Source organism: Lacerta agilis, chromosome 13, assembly GCF_009819535.1.
Source record: "Lacerta agilis isolate rLacAgi1 chromosome 13, rLacAgi1.pri, whole genome shotgun sequence".
Taxonomy (NCBI): domain Eukaryota; kingdom Metazoa; phylum Chordata; class Lepidosauria; order Squamata; family Lacertidae; genus Lacerta; species Lacerta agilis.
In genome coordinates this window covers 14,157,643-14,170,518 of record NC_046324.1, presented here as the reverse complement: position 1 = coordinate 14,170,518, position 12,876 = coordinate 14,157,643, and the positions used below count along the sequence as shown (strand labels likewise).

The window sequence follows — 12,876 nt, the reverse complement described above, 5'->3', positions numbered from 1 at the left end:
TATCCTCACTGTCTTAAGTGGACAGCGGCGGCCATCTTTTTGGAAGGGGCAACTCTCCTATGCTGTGGGGGGGGGGGTTGTACATCTTGCTGCTGCTGCTTGCCAAGGTTTCCAAGTTGAGGGGCAGTGCAGTTCAAATTTAAAATATTTACATCTGCCTTGCTGCTCTGTCATTCTTCCTTGGCCTCCCGGTGTTCCTCTAAATACAAGGTTTTCAAAGATGCTCCTTTTGTGGAGTTTCACACTGAGCAGAGTGCACACTGGTCTCGTCTTGCAAAGCCAAGAATAGCTTGTGTCTGGGTTGTTTTGTGGCTGCTCATGTAAGAGCACACAGCCTGGATGCAAGTTGGGGCAGCCCTCCACAGCAAGTGAGAAAGAAGTCTGTAATATTAATGAGCCCATTTTCCGGCTGAGTGGGAGTACTGAAAGTTACAAAATACTGCTCTTTATGAATGCCATTACCTGTGCAAAGGGCCAGGGTTAAAAAGCATGACATTTTTTCTTTGGGAAAAGCTGCTGGGAGATGTCTTAAAATCCATCAGAATCCACCGCCCTAAGCAATTTCCTTGTGCTTGGGGCTCTTTTAACCAGCCTGATTGTTGAGAGTGTTAGCAATATCATCCCTGAAAAGAGCTTTGGCGTACGTATTGTTTGTATCACCTTGAGCCAATAGGGAACATTAAGGGCAAAAAGAAATCAGCCCTGAGTGCTCACTAGAAGGACAGATCGTGAAGTTGAGGCTCCAGTACTTTGGCCACCTCATGAGAAGAGAAGACTCCCTAGAAAAGACCCTGGTGTTGGGAAAGATGGAGGGCACAAGGAGAAGGGGACGACAGAGGATGAGATGGTTGGACAGTGTTCTCGAAGCGACTGGCATGAGTTTGGCCAAACTGCGAGAGGCAGTGAAGGATAGGCGTGCCTGGCGTGCTCTGGTCCATGGGGTCACGAAGAGTCGGACATGACTGAACGACTGAACAACAACAAGGGTAAAATCAAACAGAGTTCATTCTGCAGCCATAGCAATTCCAAATTGCTGCCCCCTTAATTCCAAGAGGTATGGTTCAGGTGGCCTGGCCAAATTTTGACTTATTTTGGGCACCAACACAGGATTTGGGTTCCCATGCTCCCCTTCATGGTTGCAGTTTCTATAGTTTAGTATAACAACCAAATCCAATAAATTATGTTTTGCACAAACTATAGCTTGCTTCCAAAGCAGGACTGGAAATCTTGTTGTTGTTGTTCAGTCGTTCAGTCGTGTCCGACTCTTCATGACCCCATGGACCAGAGTACGCCAGGCACGCCTATCCTTCACTGCCTCCCGCAGTTTGGCCAAACTCATGTTAGTAGCTTCGAGAACACTGTCCAACCATCTCATCCTCTGTCGTCCCCTTCTCCTTGTGCCCTCCATCTTTCCCAACATCAGGGTCTTTTCTAGGGAGTCTTCTCTTCTCATGAGGTGGCCAAAGTACTGGAGCCTCAACTTCAGGATCTGTCCTTCTAGTGAGCACTCAGGGCTGATTTCTTTGAGAATGGATAGGTTTGATCTTCTTGCAGTCCATGGGACTCTCAAGAGTCTCCTCCAGCACCATAATTCAAAAGCATCAATTCTTCGGCGATCAGCCTTCTTTATGGTCCAGCTCTCACTTCCATACATTACTACTGGGAAAACCATACCTTTAACTATACGGACCTTTGTCGGCAAGGTGATGTCTTTGCTTTTTAAGATGTTGTCTAGGTTTGTCATTGCTTTTCTCCCAAGAAGCAGGCGTCTTCTAATTTCGTGACTGCTGTCACCATCTGCAGTGATCATGGAACCCAAGAAAGTGAAATCTCTCACTGCCTCCATTTCTTCCCCTTCTATTTGCCAGGAGGTGATGGGACCAGTGGCCATGATCTTAGTTTTTTTGATGTTGAGCTTCAGACCATATTTAGCGCTCTCCTCTTTCACCCTCATTAAAAGGTTCTTTAATTCCTCCTCACTTTCTGCCATCAAGGTTGTGTCATCAGCATATCTGAGGTTGTTGATATTTTTTCCGGCAATCTTAATTCCGGTTTGGGATTCATCCAGTCCAGCCTTTCGCATGGTGAATTCTGCATATAAGTTAAATAAGCAGGGAGACAATCTTGTTTACTGGTAAATGCTGGTTTCCAGTACTGCTTTAGGGACAACCTATGGTTTGCAGAAACCATAGCTTGCCCAATTTGTACAGTGCAAATCAGGAAGCAAAACAGAGTGTAAAGGAGGAAGCATGTGTTGAAGTGTTTACACACGCACATCATAGTTTGGTGATAATCTGAATTGGGATGTGTTGTTTCCTTTATCATTTTTTACAATACAAAAAAAATCTCAAAGCAACTTGACAAAAATAAAATGCAACTCATGAAAACTATTCAAAGGCTGAAAAGAAAAGGGGGGAAAGCAAAATGCAGGATAAATAAAATGCCCTTCTAGCAGTATGTTAATAAGGACCAAGCCCACTAAAAGGTAAGCACCAACATAGAAGGAAGCATTAATTAACTAACAACTTGGGGAAACAGAAAGGTCTTAGCCTGGTGCCTAAGAGCTGACAGAGACAGAACCAGCCACATCTTCTTGCCTGGAAGAGCATTCCACAGACAGTAGCCACTACTGAAAAGGCTCATTGCCTTTGGCAGTGCAAAAATTTTTCTGTTTATTGGTTCCCACCCACCCCCAAATGCTAATTTCATATAGCCACTTCATTTAAAGTCCTGATATTTAAACACAGGCGATTCCCCATTTATGCCGGGGTTGCATTCTGACCCCTTGCACACATACATGAAATGTGTGTAAATGGGGAGCAGCCCCATAAACCTAGAAGTGGGGTGAGAGGCCTGAAGAGCCTCAACAAAGTCCTACTGTGCCTCTTGCTCGTGAAGAGACCCTCCCCAGAACCCGAAGGGGGCGTCTTCTTTGGACTCTGGAGGGGGGGGTCGTCTCAGTGAGCCAGAGACTTGTTGAGGCTGTGCTCAGCAAAGCCCCACTAAGTCTCTCTACCTATCCGGGTTGTGTGAGCCGGAGGCGCACTAGACATTCCTGCTAGCAGCTGGTGTGTGGGAAAGCGCAGCAGCTATTGCTGCTGCTTTTCTGCACATCAGCTGTTAGCTGGGAGGCTGAACAAACCTCCACTGTGCCTCTGGCTCACATGGAGACCCTCCTAGGAGCCCAAAGAGGACAACCCCCTTCAGGCTCCAGGGAGAGTCTCCTTGCAAGCTGGAGACACAGTAGGACTTTGTTGAGCCTCTTCAGGCCTCTGCGCCCCCCCCCCCCCACTTCTGGGTTTCTGGGATTGCTTATATGCACGGTCGCATGTGAATTAAATGTGCATAAATTGAGGTGGGGTGCCTGTATATATTTCTGAAGGCTGGGTTATGTGTATATGGCTGGTGCTGATTTTTTAAAAAGGTTTTATTCTCTTGTTGAAATACGTAACCTCTATATTTTTGTGTTACTTTCTCTAGGAAATAGAGGATCTTCGGAAACAGGGTGAAATCATACCAGAGTTGATGACAGAATGTGAAACAGTATCTGAGAAATTGCAGGTATGAATGGTTATTATTATTCAGCATGCATTTTCAGTTTTAAAAGGAAAATTATACTCCACTTAAGACCTATAGCCAGATTGTTTATGTTGGAGAAACTGAAACGTATGATTCATGCTGGATGATGATGGCTCAGGTAGAGATGCGAAGGTGTTGGAAAAACGATTCCCTCTTAACTTTTACCCAGTTTTCCCTCTTGGTCCTCTACTCCTCTGGGGTCATGTCAGGATAATGCTGCTTACTTGCTTGCTTGGAGAGCCAAGCAGTAGGGAAGTAGCCACAGCATTTCCCCTTCCATTCATGCAGGATCCTTCCCATTGATATAATCACAACACAGATGGGAAATATTAAGGCACCTTAATAACACAATAATGGCTTAGTGCAATGGTGTCTTTGCAGGACCTGACAAGGAATGAGTGCTCTAGTAGGAGGGGAGAAGTGGACTCCCTGGTCACAGGTCCCTAAAAGTCACCTTGAGAACAGACTCAAAGCAGCCTAAGGGAACCAGGGAATAACTGCAGAACCACCAAATCATAAATTCATGCTTCCATTTATTTAATTGCATTAGTGTGCAATTGGTTAGAATACCACCTCCCATGTTCTGTGTTCCTTATCTCCACGAAATAAAAGAGCTGGAGACATGGGCATAGCCAGGATTTAGGGGGGGGGGGGCAGGCTTTATGTTAGGTGAGTAATCTGTGATGCAATTGGTCAGTTAAATATTTTGATTTGTTTACTTGATTTAGGGGGGGCAGCTGCCCCCCTCCCCATACTCCCCTGGCTGCACCCATGGCTGGAGACATATTTTTCAATGAAAGCAGTATGTTCAAGGAGGGGTCTGAATTACTGAAAGGGATGAGAGAGCCCTCAGTTCTATCCTGGGCTGCTGGCACTCCACTGACTTACCCTTCTTCTGCCTTGGAAGTTCAAGCCTGAAGAAGACGTACAACCCTGTTTCACAATTTAGGAACGGCTTCATCTGCAAATCTTTCCTCTCAACCCATGCATCATGAATTGGTTGAGGAGAGCCAGCATGGGACTCTATCCTCTGGGGCAAAGCATTTTAAGTACAGGCTTATATTGATGATGTAAACTCCATTGCTAGGGAACTTAAAGATGACGATGATGATGATGATGATGATGATTTTCTCACTGTCTTCCTACACATTCAGCCAGTGAGACTCCAGATATTTCTTTTTCTTTCTTTTAAATTATTATTATTTTTAAAAAATGACATTGAGTTCTGGAACGAAACAGTATCAGTTCCCAGGCGCTGTTTTGTCAGGTTGTATATTTTGTGGATGGGTGAACCAGGACCCAAACCAACTTCAGATAATGTTTAGAACAAATTCTGAAGCGCTAGCAATGGCAGTAATATATGCAGAGCAGGGCACATAAATTCCAGCCAGAAGCTGCCCAAAGTGACCTCATTCAAGGCAAAGCAGCTCTTCCACATCCTTCTGTGAAGCAGTCAGATTAATATAATAGCCTTTCCCCTGACAGAGTTTGCTTGCAGGTAGGTTTGCAGTGGACACAATAAATAAGAGTTGCAGCGATGGGGCAGGTGTGGGGAGGGCATTTGCTCTTTTCCATGTTATTGTTGAGACTTTTCTGCAACTTTTTTTTTTCTTTTTTAAGGCTGCTGAGAAAAGGAATAAAGACCTGGAAGAGAAAGTCAGAGCTCTAAGGACAGAGGTGGAAGAGAGCAAACACAGACAAAACAACCTTAAGACTGAGTTACAAACTTTTTTAGACGTACTAGATGGAAAGATCGATGAATTGCATGACTTCCGGCAAGGACTATCTAAGCTGGGAGTTGATAACTAGGGAATAGCAACATATATCTTTTTTGTAAACTAACATTTGGTGGGTGTGCATTTTAATCCTAAATGTCTGTTCCACACGAAAAATAACCAGAGTATTCTTCTTGTTTGCAATGTGACTTGTACATAGAATTTAAAGATTTAATGGTTCTCTCCCCCACTACCCATTCTTCCTTTTCTTTCTTTCCTTCCAAAAATTGTTGTTCCCTTTCCTTTTTTTAAAGGTAGAGCTTCGTTTATCGTGCTGCTTCTGGACTTTGAGGGTTTGTGAACAGGTGGGGGAGGGTTCTTGCCTCAGGAAAAAGGAACTAGACCTACCTTAAAATGAATATGCATTAGTTGTTGCAGGGAAATTTCTATCTTAAGGGCTGCTGCAACCATAGAAACAGGAAGCGAGCCTTTTCCTAATCTTGATTATCAAGCCCTGTGCAGTTTTATTTGTGTGTGTGTGTGTAACAGACCACAGTGAAGATGAGAGAAGATGTTTGCAGTTCGTCCATGGGCTTGAAAAAGAAAAATGCACTTGGGAACAGCCATTGGCAGGTAGAGAAATATTATTTAAGTAGATGCTAATGGCCTTAGGATCAAATTGTGAAGCCTCATTTGAAGAATTCAGTGGTGGCTTTTTAAAAAAATAAAAATACCCACGAGGCCTTTTCATACAGAATTTGCCATGTTCAACAATGTGCATTTGAAATCAGTGTAGAAATCACAATGTGTTCAGGTGTGGCTCTTTGCACTTCTGGTAGAATGGACGTGGAGGTAGTTACCCAAAGTTGGTTGGCAGTTTCCAAGCCTTTGAGGATGTTTAGAAATGCACATGCTGTACATTAGCCATCTGAATGCCGGGGAAATGGGCATTCTTCCTAGGATCCAGGGTCAGTTCACTCCCGGAGCAAAGGGTGTTTAGTAGGGAACCTCAGGCCCAGGAGTCAAATGCCTCTCCAGCTGTCCCTTGGAAGTTCTCCAACACCACATCCCTCGCTGGTCCTGCTTTATACCACAAGTGTTTTTGCCTGGCTGGAATTTGCCCTTGAATTCTGGCAATGCCCTTTGCTTCCCCGGATGGAGAACAGAGCAGGCTGTGTGAGTGGTAACATTTACGCTCTTTGCTCCATCCACTGGCATGTAGCCCTTGGAAAGGGGCCCAGAAGAGCATGTGGCCCTTGGGCTGGAACAGGTTTCCCATCCCTGATGTAAGCAGTTGGCCCTACAAGTTGCTGCCACAGCCAGTTGCTGGCTGGCAGCAGCATCTTTACATCCAGGATACAGGTATTTGTTTTTAAACCATTTCCGTTCCACCTCTTCACCCAGAGAAACCTCAGGCGTTGGTTGCAACAAAGACTTTAAACCATCATAAAGATTTAAAGAGCCTGTTAGGATAAAAGTAAAAGTGATATGGAAATAAAGGTGGAAGTAAGACAAAGGAGCAGGTAAACGATAAATAAAGGGTTCTGAATTTCTCAATTGTTGCCAAAAGTCTGGGCAACAAGGGGGGGAAAGTGTTTAATTGGTGCTGTACTGTCTATGAGGTTGGTGCCTGATGTAAATATATTAGATGCAGCAGCAAACAGGCACGAATTGGAGGAGGGAGGGCCAATGGAAGAGTTGTTGCGGGCAGTGGCACTGGTTGCAACTGGGTTTTAGAATTAAGTATCCACCCAAGAGTTCAACCCCCAGCACATTCAGAGGGGTGTCTTCAAACTAAGCACCAAGACACATGGCTGCCTAAAAAGGAACATCCCGGGACATCAATCCACCTTGAAGGTTTGTTTCTGCTCTGTCCCCAAAGACCTGCTCTTTAATTCCGGGTGAATCTAGGCTGGTGGTGGTCACAGCTGGGACGAAACGAGAAAGTCATTTTCACATCCTCTGAAACACTCCTTGTTAGTATCTTCAGCTTCTTTCAGGGCTTGAACCCCTGGAATTACAAAAAACGGGTCCTGGGGCAGAGTCGTATCTCATACCAAGCACTGTACAAACCTTCCCAACCTTGTGCCTTCTACATGCTTGGGGGCTATGTCTTCCATCACCTTGGCCATGCTAGCTGGAGCTGATGGGAGTTGTAGTCCAAAACTTCTAGAGGGCATGGCACTGGGGAGGGCTGCTGACACAAATGTCTGTCAGCTACTGAGACTATATTGCAAGTATCACACTGGAAAACACTTCTTCATCGTGCCTGTTATGGCTCTTAGTACTGCCAGTTACCCGAACTCACCTCCTTTGCCTGCTATGCAGATGTGTGGAAGCTCAAAGGTGCCCTGCCTAACAGTGAGCTACATCCTCTTCCATTTTTCTGTCCTGTGCGTTAAGCACCCGTGGCTCCGAACTGCTTTTAAAACTGCAGGAGGGAGTTCACCTCTTCATTCACAGCGCTGTCTCCTTTTGTGTCTGCCATTGCATGGGTGTGTAATGCAATTTTCCCTGCTCTTAATAGAAAAAAGCCACCTTCTTATTGAAAAAGCGTTGGACATAAATCTCTCATTGTGGACTGTGTGACTCTCCCATTTCCTCGTAAGGTGCGAAGTATGAAGAGGGCAGTTTGCAACAGTTTCTTAGCTGATGAAACCTCCTTGTCTTCCCTGATCCACTGCCAAAACAGCTGTTCTTTCTGCTGATATACAGTACATGCATATCTATATTGCAGCGTACCATGGGGTTTTATGGTGGTGACGGAGTCAGTGATTGCTTGAGCTTTTGCCTAATGTTGTGGGGAATGGTGGGGAGTAGAGAGATGAGTCTGGCTGCCAGTGGTTGAGATTCTCAGATTCTAGAGAGGCAGGGTTAGCAGATGGGCCTAGAAAAGGAGGTTCAGAGTAGTGAGTGGTCCACAGAGAGGAGCGAGAAGAGAGGTGCAAAGCACAAGGAGAGTTAACAAAACAGATCTGAAATAGCAAGCCAAGCATTCGGCTGCACTCATAGGACACAGCTCTCCTTAATTTTTGCATCCTTTAGCTTCTGAAAGCAAAACCATTTGCTCACCAGTAAACGGTGACGTGGGTGGCGCTGTGGGATAAACCACAGAGCCTAGGGCTTGCCGATCAGAAGGTCAGTGGTTCGAATCCCCGCGACAGGGTGAGCTCCCGTTGCTTGGTCCCTGCTCCTGCCCACCTGGCAGTTCGAAAGCACATCAAAGTGCAAGTAGATAAATAGGTACCACTCTGGCGGGAAGGTAAACGGCGTTTCTGTGTGCTGCTCTGGTTCTCCAGAAGCGGCTTTGTCATGCTGGCCACATGACCTGGAAGCTGTACGCCGGCTCCCTCGACCAGTAACGCCAGATGAGCGCCGCAACCCCAGAGTCAGACACAACTGGACCTAATGGTCAGGGGTCCCTTTACCTTTAAACCTCTCCAGTAAACCTTTGCTACTGAACTCCTTGGAACCAAATTTCCTGCCCACCCCATGTCTCTAATCTGATTTCTCGCTGCTTTGAGTCTACGCCTAACCCACTCTTTCCTTCTGCCACAGTTCACAGGCTCCTGATCCAAGATCACAGGTTTTGTCTGTGCGTGTGCTGGGGAAGGGGTGGGTTCAGAGCTTCTCTTTCCAGTCAGGGGATTTAGGTGTGTTACGCTGAGCTGAAGCCATGATGAGGAGCATGTGGGCAGCACAGGCCAAGGCCAACAGGGTGCCAGGACTGGGCACCTGTGCTATGTCCTCTTCTTTGGCAATTAAAACACGGAGGCGGTTTTTTGCCAGGAGCAAAGTCTTTGCCATTTTAGAACTGAAAACAGGCGTCTATAAAACCTACAGCTGCCATAAATAACACCAAGGCTGCCTTGTATTATTATTATTATTATTATTATTATTATTATTATTATTATACAAAAAGCATTTAAAGGCCTGTGTTTTTACACCCCAGCCCCTTCCTTAGACTGCCATCTGATGCACTGGTTTTGTGTGGTGGTAAGTTGGCCAGGAGAGATGGCACATTTGTTGTGCTGTTATGTCTGTCTTCCCAGAAAGTGGGGCTGTCCTAGCAGTAGTCGGAAGATTTCAAGATGTTGATCATAGATATTTTCTCCTCTTTTGAAGTGACTACAAACCAGATCAGTTGGGATCAAGTGGTGCTTAAAGAACCATGGCTCATTGGTAGAGGGCATGCAATGATGCCAACTTCAGTCCCCCAGCATATCCACTTTAAAAGGGTCAAGCAGCAGGTTATGGTAACAACCACTCTCCCCTGGGGAACCTGGAGAATTGTCAGTTGCATTCAGTCAGTCGCTATTGGCTAAATGAACAAATATTCTGATATAATAAGGCTGCATCTTCCTGTACCCCAAATCTGGCTCCTAAAGCAATTTGGGGGATCCTCAGGTGCTGCTGCCGAATCTTATTCAAGGTGTGGTAAATGCTTGCTCCCAATTTAAAAAATGGCAAAAAGGGGTTTCCCTGAGGACTTTACATGACATGCCTGGGGATGGGTAAGAAACTTGATTCATGTTCATGTTTAAATGTGAATGAAGCTAAATCATTTGCACTATCCAAATACATAAATTGAAACACAGTCATCCTTTGGAATGTGCACATTTCTGAATTTTGCAATGCTGTTCTGCAGCCAAATAATGGGTGCAAAAAATGAATATGCCAGGGTAAAGTGAAAACAGTGCTGTATGCAAAAAATTCTGATATTTAGGGAAATTGCTTTGCAAAAATGTGCATTTTACGGGAAACTGCATACAAGTATATGTACATATAAAGAGAAATTTGCACTAAAATGCTGATGAATTTTCATGAGGAAGTGCACTTCTCAAACTGATGTGGGGATGTGGAGAACTGGAGAACTTGACTGGATAAACAAGAAATTCAAATTTACCCAAATTCAGAGGAACCTAGTCATGCCTCAGCAGGTTCATTTGCATAACTGAATGAATTTCTAACCAGACTTTCAGGGTGCATTGTCCTCACAAGATAGTTTCCAGAATAGATTTAAAGTGCATAAAGTGAGCATAATAACCAATGCTCAACCAATACAATACAATTGGCGTTGCACTGTCATGAATTTAAAACCAACAGCAAACTTTTCCCAAGCACGGCGTAAACAAAGGCAGGAATAAAAACGCCAAAGAGCTGCTTTCACGCATAGCATTACTTCATGCGTTGCATGGTACCAAATAGCTCCATTTGGATCACCTTCAGTGTGGCTAAGCAAGGGCCCTTTTGGTTCAGCAACGTGGAGCCCAGATCAAAGGCAACAGAGAGGAAGGGGTCAAAGTATCTCCACAGTGTGGACCATCCAAGCCTGAGAGACATCTTGAGCCCGAATGCTGAAGACACACAGCACTACCAGTCTTCAAAGCCACACCTAAGACCGCCCAGGTTAGATAAGCTAGGGAGATTGTTGGGGAGCAGGTTATACCCACAAAACACTCATTCTGTTCTCGCTACCTTATCCTCAATTACAAGCCCCCAAACCTCCTATATCTGGCACCCTGGTCAGGAAGATGAAACTTTTGACAGTTCTCTCATCCAGGATTAACCCCTCGGTGGCTGTCAATTTTCCATTTAATGATCTGGCACTCCAAAGCACCATCATCGGACCAGGGGGGTGGGCTGGCAATTTTGAAGAAGTTATTCGGATGTCTGAAATATTGTATGCTACGTTCAGTAGTAATAAGATACCTTGAGTCAGAAAGGGTACTATATATAAGGTATCAAAGAACGCTGGGGTTGTATCCAGTGCTCGCCCTGCTCAATGTAGACCCACTGAAGTTAATAGACATGGCTAACTTAGGTTCATTCATTTCAGTGGGTTTACTCTGAGTAGACCTTAGTTGGCCACAGCCCTCTGCAAATATGCTTGATATAAATATGTATATTCTGTTGGTGGAAGAAGTGTTGAATGTAGTTTGTAGAATGGCTAGCCAGTATGACATTTTACTGTGATAAAATGAGGAGGTAGAAATTTAACTTTTAAAACATCAAGGTGCCTATATATGTATATAAAGTTGATATGCATATTTGTAAACTATTTATTGATTGCTTACTAGATTGCTTCTTTCTGTTGCTTTGGCTTCTTATACCCCTGGTCTTAAGGATGCTGAGCCAGTCTGTAGGTAAATCACATGGTTCTTTGGACTGTACCATTTCACATTAGTGTGTGTGTGTGTGTGTGTGTGAAGGCTGCTTTTACTATGGGAAAGGACTCAAATGGGGATAGAAGCGCCAGCTGTGGTTTTGAAATGGAGCTACCCCAACAGCTCTGTACTATGTGTTTCGTCTGTACCTGTAGATTATTCTAATTACCTGGATGCAACTTTTCATCGATTCCAGTGGTGCTTTCACAAAAGTGTGCTTGGGATCATAACCTGAGGGCTGCTTCATGTAAATTGCTGGACCGGGGCAAAAGATGGATTTCTGGGATCTGTTAGTAACCCACTCGAATGATGACAACCTTACCACTTAGTGGAAATCATGCAGAGACACCCCTCTTTTAAGGCAGTGTTTTTCAACCACTGTTCCGCGGCACACTAGTGTGCCGCGAGATGTTGCCTGGTGTGCCGTGGGAAAAATTGAAAAATTCAAGAGAATTACTTTATATATAGTCAATATAGGCACAGAGTTAAATTTTTTAACATTTTCTAATGGTGGTGTGCCTCGTGATTTTTTTCATGAAACAAGTGTGCCTTTGCCCAAAAAAGGTTGAAAAACACTGTTTTAAGGGATGAAAATATATCTCGTGGGAAACTGGTGCACAATGACAAGTTCAGTTTGCAATAATCATGATTTATTAATTTCTGTACTGCTTATAAGCCAACATGGCTTCTAAGTGGAGTTATGTAGCCATCTGCAGCCTTGTAACTTGTTAAGTTGCAACCGGAGTTAGCTGGATGGATGTGTGCTGATGACTTGAGATAACTGTTGGCATTTATATAGCTCTTCCTGAGGTGTTCAGTGCACTTCATGTAACTTTATCAGAGTAATACTTGCAACAACCTTGGGAGAGAGGTTGGTATGGCTTTCCGCCTATTTTAGAAGGAGGAGAAGCTGCATTTAAACCCAAGGCTGCTGCTGCAACCATAGCTCATGCTTTGTGGCAACACTTTGACACCGGCACTGTGCAGTGCACAGCATAGATGTGACCACCTGTCCTTTGTAGCATTTGGAAGCATTGATAACAAGTTCGTATCAGGTGCCATAACTGAATGGATTTGCCCCAGTGTGGCAGGACTGAATACCTTAACTGAGCATTTGCATTGCATGCAGACAGGGCCAGTTCCATCATTGGAGAGCAGTCCCATGGGCCCATCTTCAGTGATGGTGGGCCCTGAAGGCTTTGCCTTGGAGACACACAGCCGCCATCTCTGGTTTCTGACAATGCCACAGAAGTTGAGTCATTTAACGGCATTGTGGGAAGAGCTGGCTGCCATCACAAATAGCGAAACTCCCAGGGACAAATTATCCTAGCAGGTCTCAAAAAGCTCTTTGCTTGAGACTTTGGAAGGCTGCTAGCCATTGCTGGTCTGGATGAGCATCATATGCTTCAACTTCT

The 12,876-nt window shown here is 44.7% G+C and overlaps 1 protein-coding gene across 1 annotated transcript in view; it reads left to right on the top strand.

The window, feature by feature from the left end:
- The window catches only part of HOMER2 (homer scaffold protein 2), a 76,155-nt gene extending 70,357 nt beyond the window's left edge, over positions 1-5,798 (top strand). The window contains exons 8-9 of the mRNA XM_033167388.1: positions 3,481-3,561; positions 5,200-5,798. Coding sequence (XP_033023279.1) covers positions 3,481-3,561; positions 5,200-5,388 — 270 coding nt within the window. The 3' untranslated portion in view covers positions 5,389-5,798. The remainder of the gene's footprint in view (positions 1-3,480; positions 3,562-5,199) is intronic.
- The last annotated feature ends 7,078 nt before the right edge of the window (positions 5,799-12,876 follow it).